The following is a 17,897-nucleotide window of genomic DNA, read 5'->3' on the forward strand; positions in this document are numbered from 1 at the left end:
GATGATGATTATGATGATGATGATTATGTGAACTATATCTAAAAACTTTATCTAACTCCATTTTTTTTTTTTAATGAGCTAAAATATTGAAGTGTATCACACGAAGGCCAGTCCAGTAAAGGCAAAGCGTTTAATCACTGTTCAACACTCGCGCGCCAAGCCAGTCGCCATCGCGGAATCGGGCCACTCTTGACTCGATGCTACCCTGATTGAGCTTCAACATACCCCCCTTGAATGTTTGTACAGAACGTTCAACCAATCCATTGGACACACAGCTCCGAGCAAACGCCTTCATTCACACTATTCCAGGGTGTGTCTCATGGAGCATTTCCAGCATTCTAGATCTCCCTGGAGGGGGCACCCCGACACTGCTACTCTACAAGATCACATCATCTTGAATGCTCAGTTCAGATTTACGCAGTGAATATGCCTGGAGCTTTGTATCTGTCGAGACAGGCCAACCATTGGTTATGCAGTGACGCACACGTGACAAAATAGGGTCCTGATTCGTCCACTGATGAATCTCTTCAACCGTTACTGGCGAAGAATTTAAGAATTCCATGAGGAGCACAGAATTTTCTGGAGTGGGTACCCATTTGGGGCTATCCTGTAAAGGCAAACGACTCAAAGCATCAGCATGCCCCAAATCCTTGCCAGGCCTGTACGTGAATGTGCAGTCGTTCGCTGCCAGAATTAGCACCCAACGTTGTATCCTTGAAGAAGCTAATACAGGAACTCCTTTGGTAGCACTGAATAAGGTCTGCAGTGGCTTGTGATCATTGGTGATTTCAAAATGCCGAGCATAAAGGTACGAGTGGAATTTTTTAACCCCAAAAACCACCGCCAGGCCCTCTTTCTCAAGTTGGGAGCATTTTTTTTTTCAGCTGCTGCCAAGCTGTGCGAAGCAAAAGCGACTGGTTTTTCTGTTCCATCTGGCATATGATGGGAACACTGCCCCAACGCCATATGGTGAAACATCACATGCGAGTAGTAGGTCTTTCTTGGTGGCATCATGCCCAAGAACCTTGGAAGAACTTAACAGTTGCTTGGAAGCCCTGAACGAATCATCTTGCTCTGCACTCCACTTCCAAATGGCTTTTTTATTTGGCATAGCAGGAGTGGTGCAAGTACTGTTGACAGGTTGGTTAGAAACTGCCCATAATAATTCAAAAGGCCCAGGTATGACTTCAGTTCAGACATTCCTGGGAACTGGTTCTTTCAACATTGCCCAAACCTTGCTAACTACAGGGTGCAGCCCTTCTGCATCGATCCTCTAGCCCAGATACTGCACCTTCTTGGCCTGAAAAACACATTTTTTCTTGTGCGCAGTCACCCCTGCCTCTGACAGCCTCCGAAGCACTGCCTCCAGATTTTTCACATGGTCAGCCTCTGTCTCCCCTGAAATTAAAATGTCATCAATATAGACACAAACGTGTGGAATTCCCTGTCAGAGTGTCCATACTGCGCTGGAAGATGGAAGGTGATGAGGAGATCCCCAGCGGGAAGTGGGCATATCTGAAAAGGCCGCAGTGAGTATTTATGGTTGTGCAATCCTTTGATGCCTCATCCAAAGGTATTTGCAAGTAAGCACTGTTGAGATCAATTTTTGTGAAAGTCTGTCCTCCATTTAAGGTGGCATACAAATCCTCAATCCACAGAATCGGATAACTGTCTTGTCTTGCTGCTTGATTTACAGTAAGCTTTTAATCATAACCACATATGTGGACTTGGCCATCACCTTTTAAGACAGCACTATTGGAGCTGCCCAGTCTGAGAACTCTACTGGTTCTAAAATTCCTTCTTTCTGAAGGCGTTTCAGCTCAGTCTACCTCCCCCTTCATGGCATAGGGCACCGGCCATGGTTTGAAAAATTTTGGCTGAGATAATGGATCCATATGAATTTTGCAGTCGTGTTCTTCACTCTGCCAATTCCGCACTGAAAAACTTCTGGGTATTGATCCACCACGGGCTTGTGGAATGCTGATATCCCAATGTGACAAATCTCGGCCCAATTCAGCTTGAACACTCTCAGCCAGTCCCGCCCCACGAGACTTGGACAGATACCATCCACTGTCATGAGAGGTACAGTGGATCTCTGGCCACGGTATTGAACATCAACATCAATAGATCCAACCTCTTTGATCAGCTCCCCGGTGTAAGTGCGTAGAACAGCCCCGGATTTGCGCACCACTGGAGCTTGAAACCAAATGTCTTTGAAAGACTTGGCACTCATCACTGAAATGGAGGCTCCGGTATCAATTTGCATTTTAACAATTTTCCCAACGATGACAAAATCTGCTACCAGGGGGAGAATTCCCCTATTTCCAGAACTGACATTACACATGCAATAAACGTCGTCCGAAACCTCCCCATCCTTGACTTCAGAATCATGTTGCACCACATTTGTTTCATGATGCCCTTCCTGTTTCCCAATTGGCTTCCAGGACCTCTTCCTTCTACAAGCTTTAGCAATATGCCCCACAAGGCGACAGTAATTGCACTCGGAATCCTTAAACCGACATTCATCGGGCGAATGAAATGTACTGGAACAGCGGGCACATCAGGTGAAATTTCCCTTTGAACGTTGGCCCATGCTCTCATGTCGGATGACCCCATTAGACCGGTTGCCTGTGCTGGTTGTACTCCTGAACTGTTTGTACTGGTGGTTGTAGGCCTGAACTTTATGTACCTTTCCTTCCCACACTTGGGGGGGGGGGGGAAACAGAAGCATTTATTGCCTCAATATCTGTTGCATTTTTAGTAGCAACCTCCAAGCGATGTCCATTGCTTTTCTGAAATCTAAATCCCTTTCTGACAGTAACATCCATTGAATGCTTTCATCTTGGACCCCGCACACCAGTCTATCCCTGCGCATTTCTTCCAGTGTCCCCCCAAACTCGCAGAACTCCAACACGAGCCTCATATCAGCAACAAAAGCTGTGATTGATTGTCCCGGTTTCCGAAACATCGAATTGAATTTGAATCTTTGTACAATTGGAGACGGTTTGGGATGAAGATGTTCATGCATTAGTTCACAGAGTTCTTCGAAGGTTTTGTCAGACGGTTTGGCAGGTGACACACGACTACGCATGAGGCCATACGTTTGAGATCCACAAACACTGAGTAAAACAGCCCGTCGTTTGCCGGCATCTTCCATATCATTAGCGATGAAATACGGGCCGAGCCTCTCAATGTATCGGGCCCAGTCGTCAGCATCTGCATTGAATTCATTCATCTTGCCGAATTGCGCCATGATTCACCCCGAAATAATTCATAGAAAGTTCATGCACTTGCCGATTTATCCTCGTCGCCAACTGAAGTGTATCACACGAAGGCCAGTCCAGTAAAGGCAAAGCGTTCAGTCTCGCCAAAAACGACATAGCATGAGGTTTCAAAAAGTGGTGGACGACTTATGGCAAAAGTTGGTGGATGAGTTGGGTAAGTGACAAGAACAAGCAAATTAGATTTTGGTTCAGGTCTGAATCCAGATCCGGTCTATCATTGGGATACAAAGCGTAATCTATTCAGCCTGGTAAAGGTATGCGCTCCAGCAAGTACTCTTCTCTTTTTCTTTTTTTTGTATACAAGATTGCATACAAAAACATTAATCACAAAAAGACAAACTGACACATAAAACATGAGATAAAGGGAGCGGGAGACCAGATGGGGAAAGAGAGGGAAGCACACAAATACAACATTTGAGAGCAGGGACATCGGGAGATCTGTGGGAGGGAGAGGGCTTGTGGGGAGGAGGCGTGGGAAGTGGGTGGGGGTGGGAGAGGTAAAAAAAACACATGGACACTGCAAGGACTTCCAGGACAGAAGTCGGAATTTCAAAAAAGTGGATTTGGGGTGAATTAACAGGGGGTAGAAAAGATCAAGGTTTTGGATGGGGGAAGATAAGAGATGGTGGTGAACACCTGTTTTAAAGACCTGGAGGGAGGGGTGGGATTGAAGGGAGTAGGGGAGTTTGTTCCAGAGGCAGGAGAAAAGAGGAATGAAAGAGTGAAGGTGAATAGAGAATCTTGATTTTGGCAGTTTCACCAGAAGAGGGTTGCAGGCAAATCTTGTGCGACCTGCAGGAATATTAGGGGGCCAGAGCACAGAGAGAGCTGGGGGAGCAAGGCCCAAGAGGAGTCGGTAGAAGACAGAAAGACCACCAACCTGCCTGCGGTGAGTGAGTGAAAGGCCCTCACAATCAGCTTCATCGCAGGAGATTCCAATGATTCTGAAGGCTGTGGATTCAACAGCGTGAAGCCGAGCGAGGTGTGAGGCAGGAGCACCGGCCCAGAGGGGAGAGCAGTATTCCATTGAGCTGCGGATGAAAGCCTGGTATGTGGTGAGGAGCTCAGGTGTGCCAAGGAAGGACTTTGCACGACGGAGGATGCCCAGTTGGCGACTGGCTTTGGAGGCCAGCTTGGAAATGTGGTTAGGTTATTCTAGTTAAGTTAAGTATGCAGTTAAGTTAAAATTCTAGTCAAGTATGCAAATGTTGCAGAATGTTTTTTAACTCCTCACACCTCTTCCTCACCTTTCTTTATGCACCATGTTTGCTGCAGGCTATGTGGACTCGTTTCTTTCCAGTCTACCAAGAGATATGCTCAGCACTCAAACGTGATGAGATGCAAGATGTCAGACTTGTTCGTGCTGAATTTGGTGCGAATCTTACAAATGTGCCAAGATGCATACAAAAGGAGCTCGGAGGTGGTGCTGTACTAGACATCGGAATTTACTGCCTGCAGCTCATCTCGATGGTCTACAAGGGAGAAAAACCTGAAGAAATTCATAGTACTGGCAATTTAAGCGATAAAGGTATGATTATCTCTTTTCTTTTTTCAAAAAGGTTGTGTTTTCACTCTTGTCTGTTTCTCTTTGGGCAGGATATATCAAAAATCTGTGGATGGATTTAGCTGAAATTTGGTGGACAGGTTGGGTGTGTGACAGAGCCAAAATGATTAGATTTTGATGAAGATCTGGATCCAGTTCCGGATACTGGAAGTTTTAAGTGATTCTTCACCATTTTATTCATCGGGCTAAACATTATGTATCGCACGATAAATCCAACAGTCATGGACAGATTCAGACTAAACTTAGTGGAGGTTGGGTGTGTGACACGGACGAAGTGATTCTATTTTGGTGAAGATCTGGATCCAGATCCGGATACTGGAATTTTAAGTGATTCTTTAACACTGAGAGACAGAGCTAAAAATGATACATTGCATGATATATCAAAATTTTGGATGGATTCGGACTAAATTTATTGAAATGGTTGGGTGTGTGACAAGGATGAATTGATTCTATTTTGGTGAAGATCTGGATCCAGATCCGGATACTGGAATTTTAAGTGATTCTTTAACACTGAGAGACAGAGCTAAAAATGATATCTTGCATGATATATTAAAATTTTGGATGGATTCGGACTAAATTTATTGAAATGGTTGGGTGTGTGACGAGGATGAATTGATTCGATTTTGATGAAGATCTGAAACCGGATACGAGAATTTTTAATTTTAAAGTGATTCTTCATCATTGATATGAGAGATGGGGCCAAAAACTATATATATTTTAGAACATGATATTTCAAAAAGTTGTGGACGAGTTATGACAAAACTTGGTTGATTAGTTAGTTAGGCAACAGGAACGAGCCAATTGGATTTTGGTTCAGGTCTGGATTCAGATCTGGCATATCAGTGGGATACAAAATGTAAACTAATGAGATTACCGAAATAATACAAAATGCACAATTTTTTTTAAATAAATGCGTGTAAGACAATATGTATTTATGTACTTGTATATACATGTACAGTGCTCTGCCAGGATAAAAATGATCACCCCTGATTGTAAACGAGCTTTGTTTTGATAACGTGTGAAATGAACACAATCATATTGACTACATAAATCGGTATCATGTAGCATGACCTTTGGCCTCATAGAGTACTTGAACCTTTGAATGCATATAATATAATCAGTTGTATATTCTGTATGACAGCCTGATCCAAATTTTGCTAAATGTGGAGTATTTTGTTGCAGTTCTTGTGTACAACCAGAAACCATCTTTATATATATATATATATATATATATATATATATATATATATATATATATATATATATATATATATATATATATATACATATATATATACATATATAAATTGTTACGGTTTTTAGAACCTTCACATGTACATTTAGTAGTAAATTCCCTTATAGATGACCCCTGTGTACATGTCCCCTTAATTGGCTGTTAATTAAAGATTGCACCTTCGTTAGTCCATGTACAAACACGTAGGACACTTTAGGATCTCTCTCTAGTTATATAGTTATTATTTGTTCCAGGTAAGGCTGTGTTTCCAATAGTTGACTCTACGTTGCATCAATCAAATAAGAAAGATCCCCTTTCAATTTTCCCCAATCGTCTCCCGCTCTTCAAGTGCAGTAGCGGTAAGGCAGCGTTCGCTGCCAGTAACAGTTGGGCTGTTTTCTTCGCCGCCAAAACTCCATTGCCCACGAGGCCAGGATCGGAGAAGAAGAGGGAGGAGCCGCCATAGCACGGGTGTGGCACCACCTCTTCATCAAAGGTGGAGTCAGAGAGCCCTTAATGACCAACCAGGGCTCGGTGGGCATGGCTTGATAGGGCGTGGCAAGAAACATCTAGAGAGTTTGAGAGGGTTCCAAGGGCGTGGTTATAAAACCCTTGGCGCGAGGCCCCCACCAGAGAGACGCGGGAGAGGTTCATGAGTGAGGGGGCACGAACAGAGTTTGACAGAGAAGGTACGAGTTAGAGAGTCGGTAAGAAGGCAGGAGAGACGAGCTATGCGGAGCTGCTGCAGGAAGCCCCTGCCGTGTAAGCTGTATACGTGGGGCCGCCGGCTGCTCGCTCCGAACTGTGAACCTGGAGCGGACCTCTCTGCTGCGCATTTGCCCGGACCTTCCTGCCCTGTTGTCCCACCTGAACCTTCTCCTTCCAGCCATTCATTCCTGCCTGCAATTCCCTATTCGTGTGAGTCTGTCTGTATTGTCCTGTGGGTATAAGTAAGCCTGTTTAAGAATTGCGCTGTGTCTTCTTCTTCTTCTGTATATTGCTTTCGTTTCTCCTTTGGTTTCTTTGGTTTTGTTTCGTTGTTAATAAATACCTGTTCCTCCTCATTCTTTGGTTTTCATTCTCGTCCGATCGTCTTCGTGTTTTCCCTATTGAGTACCTGTGGCGCGATTTTGGCAGAACCGCTTATGAATCGGGTTAGTCCTTTGCTAACGGCTCGGATTCCGGATTGCTAAACCGCTCGGCAAACTCCATCTTGTCTGGGTTTCGAGCGGGGCCATCCACCTGCTTTGTGGAGGGATTGGCGGAGGTGTCCGGGAATCCTTTGACCAATCACCTTGGCCAATCCCATCCCACAAAGGAGCAGGATGGGTCCAGGAACGGAGACGGCCAGCTTAACAAGACAAGAGGATTAACCCCCCCCCCCCCCTTGCTAAGGGGAGTGCCGTACTCCGATTCCGTAACAATTGGTGTCTGGGTGTGGGATTTGACCCGAAGTACGCTTAACGCACTCAAAATTACGAGCGGCCGAAATTTTGTTTCAGACCAATTATTTAAAGTCGTGCCATGGATGATCAAGGCGTTCGGATGCCGGTGGGGGTAGAAGAAGAGGGGTTAGAGGCAACCCAAGACCCCAGAGAGGCAGTGGGAATAATGGAAGAGGAGAGCCATGAGGGTTCGGTAGCGGAGGTTGGAGGCGCACAAGATGGCGCCCCGCACATGACGGCGATAGCTGAGCCTGCAGCACCAATGGGCTGGGTCCATTTTCTGGCACAAATGAGGGCGTCTATGGAAGAGTCAAGGTATAATTGGAAAAGGGACGCCATGTCAGACGAATCCGGGTGTGATCTGGAAAGATTGAGGGAGGAAGCCAGGTGTGAAGTGGAAGAACGGATAGCAGAGGCAAGAAGGGATAATAAAAAAATGATGGAGGACATGAGGCGCAAGTCGGGCGAAAAGGTTGCGGTGGTACGCAACGAGGTAGCGCGACTTGAGGAGCATGCAGAGAGCGATGTGGAGCAAAGGGTAGCCAAGTTGACCAGGGCTATAAGGGACAAGACGCAAGATGTAGAAAAGCCGACGACAGTCAAATTTGATTTAAAAAATGTCGGGAGCACCGGGGAAGGTTGAATTTGAAGACGAAATTTTATGGGTGCCGACGGTCGAGGTAGAGCAAAGCACAGCCGGGTGGACCGGGGTAGGGATCGCGACCCAGGGTATGGGAAAGCCGGCGACCACCGAGGTAGAAAAGGAAATTTTATTCGGACCAGCGGTCGTCGAGGGAAAGAAAAAAGAAATTCAATTCGAATCATTCGAAGCAGTAGTGGAAATTGGAATTGGAGAGACGGCAGAATTAGAAAAGCACCAGCAGAAGGGAGAAGTGGATAATGTACAAAGTCTGAATTCACATCCTGATGCCGTACTTGCTAATCCTTATAAAGATATGCAGGTGCGCGTGGAGAGGAGGATCCCAAAGGTGAGTAAGGTGGTATATGGTGCTAAGAGGTTTTGCATGAGGATGTTTGGTGCGAAAATTATTTCCGCGCGCTTAGGATCCCAGCGTACCGCGGGCGTTTGTGGGAGGTCCGTTGGGTGCTGTGTGAGAGAAAATGGCACGCGTGTGAGGAAAAAGTGTGCGTCGAAGAGTGAGTGTGTTACAAAGTGTGGGAGTGATACCGGGTGCGAGAGCGAATGCACGTCGGAGGGTATGTGTGAAACAGAGTGTACGGAGTGTGACACGGAGAGTGAGTTGGTGGTGGAGTGGGTGCGAGAATGCACGCTTGTGATGGACGGAGAGAGTGTGCGAGAACGCACACCTGAGTTGGTGGTGGCGCGGGTGCGGGAGAGCACAATGAAGCGTGTGATTGGGTGTGCAGAAGAGTGCACACTCGTGGTGAGTGTTACGGAGGACGTAACGGGGGAAGAAAGGTGTGTGAACGACGAGTGTGTGCAAGAAGGTTTGCGAGAGGAGTGGTGTGTAACAGGGTGTGCGAATGGTGGAATGGATGCGCGAGAGTGTCTGGTGAGCGTTATGAGTAGACCGGAGTATGGAGCGAAAGAGAACGAAAGGAACGAGTGGTGTGAGAATGCAAAGCGAGCATCGACGTTAAACGAGATAGCGGTTAGACCGACATTTAACCGACGCGAGCTCTCGGTCCGTGCCGGGCTTTGGGTATTGCGGGAGCCGGTGGAGATCGGTGCTGCGTCGCTCTTCGGAGCATCGTGCACGATCCGGGCCTGGCCCCGCCCCGCACGGTCGAGTCCGGGCTTTGCCGGGCAAGGCGACCGTTCCGGTTTGAGGGAAGGTAGGAGGGATCGGAACGGCGCCCCCTTGTGGTGGCGGTGATCCACCCGGGCAAGGTTGGCCCATCGCACTTGGGAGCGACAGGCCCTGCGTAGGGATGGTGCTTTAAATCTCGGCCCAACCAAACCTCCTCCCCTGAACCGAATGCCGGACGGACTCAACCTGCAGGCGACCAAACCACCCGAATTCATTGCTCGGCTGTGTGAAGCCGAGTTCTAATGATGCATGGACGTACCGAGAGGCTCAAGTTTAATGGACTGTGATGATAATAGTGTTTGGATTCGAAATTGGGAATAGTGAATAGGATTGGCAGTAATGATTGGCAAATTTGATGGGCAACAATGATTGGCAGTACTAATTGGCAAATTTGATTGGCAGAAAATTGGATGGGCAAAATTGATAATGGGAGATTCCCAATGTGGAGGAATGGCAACTCTACCATCCCTCCCATCAACCCCGGGCACATGAGCTATAGATTATGGGGTTTGGCAGTGTAAGCTCGCCGAGGGAGGGTTTGGATAATGGATTAGGGATCTAGAGAAATGACAGTAGGTAACGGTAGGGTTAAGTAGCGACATGATACCTGTAGTAGGGGATGTAGGTAGATTAGTTGGATGATAATGACGAGGGAGTGCAATAGTATAAGGGGCGACGGGGAAGCACGAGTTTCAGAAGGGAGTAGTTAGATCAGATGATGCTGTGTGTGTGTGTAGAAAGAGTATTGAGCAGAGTATTGTGAGTGTGGGTGAATGGCATTGTAGTGAATGAAGAAGCCTGGGAGGAAAGGAGGGTGCAAGAGCCAGCAGGTGTGTGTGAGCACAGGTGTGCAAGTGAACAGGTGTATGGAGAATGGTTGAATGAAATAATTGGAATGGAGTATGGAATGGTTGGTGTGGAGTGAGTGGTGTGGATAACGTGAGTGGAGTGGTTGGTGCGAAGGGAGTGGATGGGGAAGATGGACCCCTATCACGAATACCCGCCGGGGAGGGTAGTTTAAGAGTAGGTCGAGGGTATAGGTAAATTGTGGTGGATATTTGGCATCTGTGGTGCGTGTGGTAGAATGGTGTTTGGATGGGTGCATTAGTTAAGTGGAAATGGCTGGGCGTGTGGCCTGTTAGTGTGTGTGGTTAAATGGGCACTCTGCCGCTGTGAGGATGTCGGCCAGGTGAGGCCGCAGGTGGGCTCTGGGAGCCGGTAGAGTTGTGAGTGAGGCCCGAGGATCCGGAGGACGGACCCGGGTAGCCCAGTGCCAGAGAGGGCACCGAGGGTGTAAGTGCCAGGGAGGGCCTTCCCCAGGTAGATAGGTTAGGGTAAAGGAGCAAGTAAGCTCGGAGGCAACTGCAGTGGCGGAGGTGTGCAGGTGAGTAGGCCTGCTAGGGGAGCCACACGACCCAGTCCTGAAATTGTGCAAAGGCACAGGGAGTTGAATCGGGGGAGTGAGACCCCAAATTGGAGAGCGCAACAGTATGTGCAATGGGAGTTCGGTGTTTCGAACCGCATAGTGTAAGACAGCCAATGGTTTGGCAGAGAAAGACACCGGGTAGTGTAAAGTGTGTTAATGTCATTTATAAAGTAGTTAGGATTAAAAATCTCCTCACACCATCTACACCCACTCACCGGAGGTGACGACAGTGCTCCACGCCATGCCATGGTTTGTTAATTTTTTTGTTGCAGATGTTTTTGGGAATGTGAGACGCATCAAGACGTGGGTGAGACATTGTGCTGGTTGTTCCATCTCTTCCTCCTTAAGAGGGATTGATGATGAATTGGGTGATGGCAAATTTGGTTAGAAATTGGGATTGGTACGAATTTGGATGAGGGGAGATATGGGGAAGACGAGACCATAGTGACGGAATTTGTAAATGTAAATTGTTGTGTAAATACGGGGTAAGGGGCGAGGGTAGAGTTGGTGACGGGGGGGCGGGGGGGTGACGTACGTTAGGGACGAGCTTTCACCACTCGATCTCCAGGCGCACCTCACCTCTGCATTGCCTTGTGTTGATGTGTACCCTTGCGCCCTTGCCCTCGCTGACTCTGCTTTGTCTTCCTCCCCACCCATGGACCGTGCTCTCTGGGCACTGAGGGAGAGCGTGCGGGAGCCGCATCTGTGTGCCCGAGCCGCCGCTGTCAGCTGCCTGGATCGATGGACCACCTTATGGACCGCACGTCTTGCGGCCAAGCACCGCACTTATGGACCACGGTACTGTGGCCGAGCACCACTGATGGACCCCACGTGTTGGGGCCTGGCCCCTCTGCTGGGACCGACCACGATGGCCCAGGAAAGTTTGCTTGCGGACCACGATAAGGTAGCCCCTTTTTGCCCTACAGGTGGACCAACCATAGTTGGCCCCTGTGGGCTATAAATAAAAAATGGACACATTGTGTGCCTTTTTTATTATTGCAAATAGGCAGCAAGCCACCAAGAACGACAACATCTGGAAGAGACATCGGCCAGCAGAGCAGGAGCTGACAAGAAACAAGACCATCAGTTTGTTTTATTGTGTGTGTGCTTATTATTATTTTTCAAATGTAGCACTGGATGGTGCTTGATGGTGCTTATTGGTGCTTTGGTGCTCGCATGCTCGGGGATGCATTGCAATATCAATCCTGCATCCCCGGGCATGTAAAGGTGGTGTATCGATGCAGTGCATGCTTTTCCTCCCTCCCACAGGGTTCTTTTTGTTTCCCCAAAAGAAATGACAGGTCCTGAGTTGCCATGTAAATACAAATAGTGTCGTGTAAATAATGCTCCCAACCGTCAATGTATAGTTTGCGAATTAATTCCGCAATTCGGTTAATTGTGGGTGCGAATCTGTTAGGCAGAATGCAACGTAGCAGGCGGGACATACTTAATTGTGTTTTAAAACTGTCGCACTCAAGGGCAAGGTTAATAGTAGAGGGGTATTACACATGCGTGTCACATTAAGTTAAAGTTTTTTTTCAGCCAGAGACGTGCCGTGAGGAATGAGGGTGCTGTGTTACAGTTTTTCGAACCTTCACATGTAAATTTAGTAGTAAATTCCCTTATAGATGACCCCTGTGTACATGTCCCCTTAATTGGCTGTTAATTAAAGATTGCACCTTCGTTTTTCCATGTACAAACACGTAGGACATTTTAGGATCTCTCTCTAGTTATATCGTTATTATGTGTTCCAGGTAAGGCTGTGTTTCCAATAGTTGACTCTACGTTGCATCAATCAAATGAGATAGATCCCCTTTCAATTTTCCCCAATCGTCTCCCGCTCTTCAAGTGCAGTAGCGGTAAGGCAGCGTTCGCTGCCAGTAACAGTTGGGCTGTTTTCTTCGCCGCCAAAACTCCATTGCCCACGAGGCCAGGATCGGAGAAGAAGAGGGAGGAGCCGCCAGAGCACGGGTGTGGCAGCACCTCGTCATCAAAGGTGGAGTCAGAGAGCCCTTAACAACCAACCAGGGCTCGGTGGGCATGGCTTGATAGGGCGTGGCAAGAAACATCTAGAGAGTTCGAGAGGGTTCCAAGGGCATGGTTATAAAACCCTTGGCACGAGGCCCCCACCAGAGAGACGCGGGAGAGGTTCATGAGTGAGGGGGCACGAACAGAGTTTGACAGAGAAGGTACGAGTTGGAGAGTCGGTGAGAAGGCAGGAGAGACGAGCTGCGCGGAGCTGCTGCAGGCAGCCCCTGCCGTGTAAGCTGTATACGTGGGGCCACCGGCCGCTCGCTCCAAACTGTGAACCTGGAGCGGACCTCTCTGCTGCGCATTTGCCCGGACCTTCCTGCCCTGTTGTCCTACCTGAACCTTCTCCTTCCAGCCATTCATTCCTGCCTGCAATTCCCTTTTCGTGTGAGTCTGTCTGTATTGTCCTGTGGGTATAAGTAAGCCTGTTTAAGAATTGCACTGTCTTCTTCTTCTTCTGTATATTGCTTTCGTTTCTCCTTTGGTTTTGTATAGTAGTTAATAAATACCTGTTCCTCCTTATTCTTTGGTTTTCATCTACGTTGCATCAATCAAATAAGATAGATCCCCTTTCAATTTTCCCCAATCGTCTCCCGCTCTTCAAGTGCAGTAGCCGCCCCCCCCCCCCCTTGCTAAGGGGAGTGCCGTACTCCGATTCCGTAACAATATATATATATATTTTTTTCATAGAAGCCATATATATATTGTGTATTGCCAGAAGTCGGCTTTGCTATAGCTCCTCAATCATATATTCAGATTTTTTTGATAGCGGTCATGTCAGGACTCTACAGCTGCACACATGAAAGAAGATGAAGAAGCCCACTTTGTCTCTTCCAGATAGAGGTGGTTCTGGATGTATGATAGCATGTTGCACCATCTTCCTGAAGGAAATGTGTTCCATATTGGGAAATGCTTTTCTGGTATTATGGTAGGAAGATTTCTTGTATACCTGCAAATGCAGTGCCCTCCATAAGTTTGGGAACAGTGAAGTCAAATTTGTTTTGACAGTTTGACATTGGGGATGCATTGCAATATCAATCCTGCATCCCCGGACATGTAAAGGTGGTGTATCGATGCAGTGCATGCTTTTCCTCCCTCCCACAGGGTTCTTTTTGTTTCCCCAAAAGAAATGACAGGTCCTGGGGTGCCATGTAAATACAAATAGTGTTGTGTAAATAATGCTCCCAACCGTCAATGTATAGTTTGCGAATTAATTCCACAATTCGGTTAATTGTGGGTGCGAATCTGTTAGGCAGAATGGAAGAAATTTGAACAGTGAAGTTGCTGTATACTCAATAAATTTGGATTTGAGATCAAAATATGAATATGAGGCAAGAGTACAGAAAGTTAGCTTTTATTTCTTGGGATTTCTATGCATATATGTTTTATCATTTGAGAACAATGGCACTTTTTATATTCATTCCTCCCATTTTAGGCAAGCATAAGCATAAGAATTGGAACAGATTAACTTTAAGTAAATTATAGTCGTATAAAAGTTCGTATTTGGTTGCACAACCCTTGCATGCAATAACTGCATCATGCCTAATTACATGCCCAGACCAGGAATCGAACTCAGGTCCTCTGGATTCCTGGTCTGAGCATGTAATTTTCCCACATATATCAATTTAATTATTTAATCCTGTTCATTAATCTAATTGCTTCACTACGCCCCCATTGGTGTTTATAATAGAGGACATGGATTTGACCCCCCCCCCCCCCCCCCACCCCCGTTGGAGAAAGATCCTGTTGTGTTCAGGCCATTCGTGCTCCTATGGTTGGCAGTTAGTGCCCCGGAAGCATTGATGGAAAAAGAGTGGCAATCATATGTGTGGGAAAATTTCATGCTCAGTCAGGGTCGCTCAGATAACTCAGATGGCAGAGCACTGGTACGGTTTTCCAGAGGACCTTGGTTTGATTCCTTGTCTGGGCCTGTAATTTTCCCACATATAGCAATTTAATTATTTGAACCTGTTCATTCATCTAATTACTTTGGTAAAGGTTTATCTTGGTTTCATCTGTTCATGAAACTTTGTTCCAGAACTCTACTTGTGCACATCTCATCGGTTTCTTGCCAAATTCGAATCTAGCCTTTCTATTTTTGGTGCTCATGAGATGTTTGCATCTTGCAGTGTAGCATTTGTTATTCTGCTGTCAAATTCCTCTGTTAACAGTCGATTGTGATATTTTCACCTCTGTACTCTGGAGGTTGTTGGTGATGTCACTGAGAGTTGTTTTATGGTTTTTTCTTCACAGCTCTGATTATTTTTCGGTCATCAACTGCAGTTGTTTTCCTTGATTGACATGGCCGTTGTCTATGGCTAAGTACACAAGTGGTTTCTATCTTCTTCAATATATCCAAAATTGCTGTATTTGCTATGCCCAATTTTTGTGCTGTGGTTCTAATTGAATTCTTCTGTTCTTGCAGCTTCCAAATTGCTTGCTTTTCTTGCACATAAATAACAAAATATAAGAGGAGACGTTCTGTACTCTTGCCTCGTTTTCATCTTTTGATGTCAATTCCAAATATATTGAGTATATAGCAATAATAGCAAATTTGACTTCACTGTTCCAGTGCTTATAGAGCGCACTGTATGTATGTATATATGTATGAATGATCGTTTTTAAGGCCATTTTCCCTGCTAGAGCGGGGGTTAGCCTTGCGGGCCCCATGACAATCATGGTTCCCTGTTTTGAGGCAATGTTTTTATGGCCGGATGCCCTTCCTGACGCCAACCCTTAGTCGCCTCTTACGATGCGCAAGGATACGGTGCACCTATTCTAAACTGGGGTACACACCGGGATCATTCATCCCAGCAAGCTGGTACTCAATTTGCCGACCTCGGAAGGATGACAGGCTGAGTCAACCCCCCTGGTGTTAATTCAGCGATCGACCGGGATTCGAATGCAGGATCCTAGGATCCCAAGCCGGCACCCTAACCGCTAAGCCAACACCAGGCATGTAAAAGAAGGTGGAGCGAGTGGAGTCGGACAAGAAGCATAGTTGCTTTGCGGTCTGGAGCGAACATTGGCGAGCAAGAGTCACGAGTGAACTTTGGGTTTCCCAGGAAAGGGATTCCTGCAACAGAGTTGTTATCGCTGTGACAGATTAACCTGCGTGTCAGGTTTTCTGATTGATTCCGAAGAGAATCATCGAAGGGCCGTTACGTCTCGAGAACGGGCCGTTGGCCATTTTGACTCGCGCGCTTTCCGTGTCGAGCAAGGTTTCTTTGCTTCGTCAGCCGTTTTCACCACTTTCAGACGTATCTGGTGTGTGTGTGCAACGTGGCTTTTGAAGAATAATTTGCGGATTGGATTAACTTGAAGATTAATATTTGTATATATATATATATATACACACACAAATACTTGTGCGTGTATATATATATATATATATACACACACATATGCACACACACACACCTTTCTATGTTTGTATATTCCTCATTATACTTTTATCTTTTAGCATGTTGCAGACGATGACTTTTTGAATGCCCCATGTAAGTGATTGCATAACTTTTTGTGCAGGAAAATGTATTATATTAATTCACAGCTTTGATAAAAACTGTCTTTCTGTTTCAGGCGTGGATGAGACTGTGACTGTAGTTTTGAAATATTCTGGAAACCGGTTGGGGATTTTTACTTGCAGCCTTCTTGTGCCACTCTCTAATGAAGGTTTCATCTTCAGTACAAAAGGCCATATAAAGGTATTTGTTCACTTTTGATTCTTCTTTCTATCCTCCATGATGTTTAACGTGCATTGTCATTGTTCCTGATGAATCTGCTCATCGCTTTAGTATAATTATATTGCATCACACAGCATTATTGTCTTTACTTCCTGAATGATGCAGATTCCTGCACCAATATGGTGTCCAACAAAAATGGAAACTAGTTGGGGAAATATGGAGTTTCCTTTGCCACCTATTTCTGCAGCAACAAACTTTACGAATGGGTCAGGAATGCGTTATGAGGCAGATGAGGTCAGACGCTGCCTTTTGAAAGGTACTTTATCATAATTATATTTACTTGTATAAACAGATTGACCAAAATAATCTATCTTAATAAAATTTAAAATTATCAACTGAAACGCACTCAATGGAGGTTCTGATTCCCAGAGAGGGCTAACCTATACTGCCCCTGGGCCACGTGTGAGTAAATGCAGTCCTGTACAAATTTTCCTTTAACTTTTCCTTGAGTTTAAAGTTAAACTTGCCCGAGATATTCACAAAAAGAAGCTCTTTGGCAGATTTGGTGATTCTGTTACCCTCATACAGTAATTCTGCCAACAAACAAACAAGAAGACGTCATGTGGAGCACGATACTTGCAAACCCCCCCCCCCCCCCCCCAAGAAAAAAAAAATTCCATTGATACAGCAAATTGTCCATTTCATCTAGATTAAAATTGACAATCTTGATCAATGCTCGGGTCAATAGGAAGAAAAGTGACGATTTTTTTCAGATGAAAAATGATGATTTTGGAAGGTTGACCTTGAGTTGACCTTTGACCTTTTCACCTCAAAAATTGTGAGTTTCCCTATTTAGTGACTCAATGTGCAAATGCTGTTCAATCTTCAAGTCAATCGGATGAAAATTGAGGATTTTTGAAACTTGGCCTATGTTGACCGTTTTGGCCTATGTTGACCTCAAAAATAGCTGGTGGTTGAATTCAGTGACCATATATGCAAATCTTCTAAGAATTTCGAGTCAATCGGATGAAAATTAATGATTTTAGAAATTTGGCCTATGTTGACCTTTTGGCCTATGTTCACCTCAAAAATACGAGGTGGTTGAATTCAGTGACCAAATATGCAAGTTCTCTTCAAATTTAAAGTCAATTAGATGAAAATTGAGGATTTCAGAAATATGGCCTATGTTGACCTTTTGGCCTATGTTGACCTCAAAAATACTTGGTGGTTGAATTCAGTGACCAGATATGCAAGTCTTCTTCTAATTTCAAGTCCATCAGATGAAAATTGAGGATTTTAGAAATTTGGCAAAGTTGGTGACCTTTGGCCTATGTTGACCTTTTAACCTTTTGACCCCAAAAACAATTGGCCTCTTACTTATGACGAACTATACCATTTAGTGAAGTTTCGTGACGATCGGTTTAGAATTGTGACCTG

General features: G+C 45.7%; 1 protein-coding gene across 1 annotated transcript in view; it reads left to right on the forward strand.

The window, feature by feature from the left end:
• Positions 1-17,897, forward strand: part of LOC137429199 (trans-1,2-dihydrobenzene-1,2-diol dehydrogenase) — a 68,883-nt gene that overhangs the window by 49,868 nt on the left and 1,118 nt on the right. Inside the window, exons 4-6 of the mRNA XM_078777828.1 lie at positions 4,560-4,812; positions 16,357-16,481; positions 16,626-16,776. Coding sequence (XP_078633954.1) covers positions 4,560-4,812; positions 16,357-16,481; positions 16,626-16,776 — 529 coding nt within the window. The remainder of the gene's footprint in view (positions 1-4,559; positions 4,813-16,356; positions 16,482-16,625; positions 16,777-17,897) is intronic.

This window comes from Myxine glutinosa, chromosome 1 (assembly GCF_964187855.1).
Source record: "Myxine glutinosa chromosome 1, kmMyxGlut1.1, whole genome shotgun sequence".
NCBI classification, from domain to species: Eukaryota; Metazoa; Chordata; class Myxini; order Myxiniformes; family Myxinidae; genus Myxine; species Myxine glutinosa.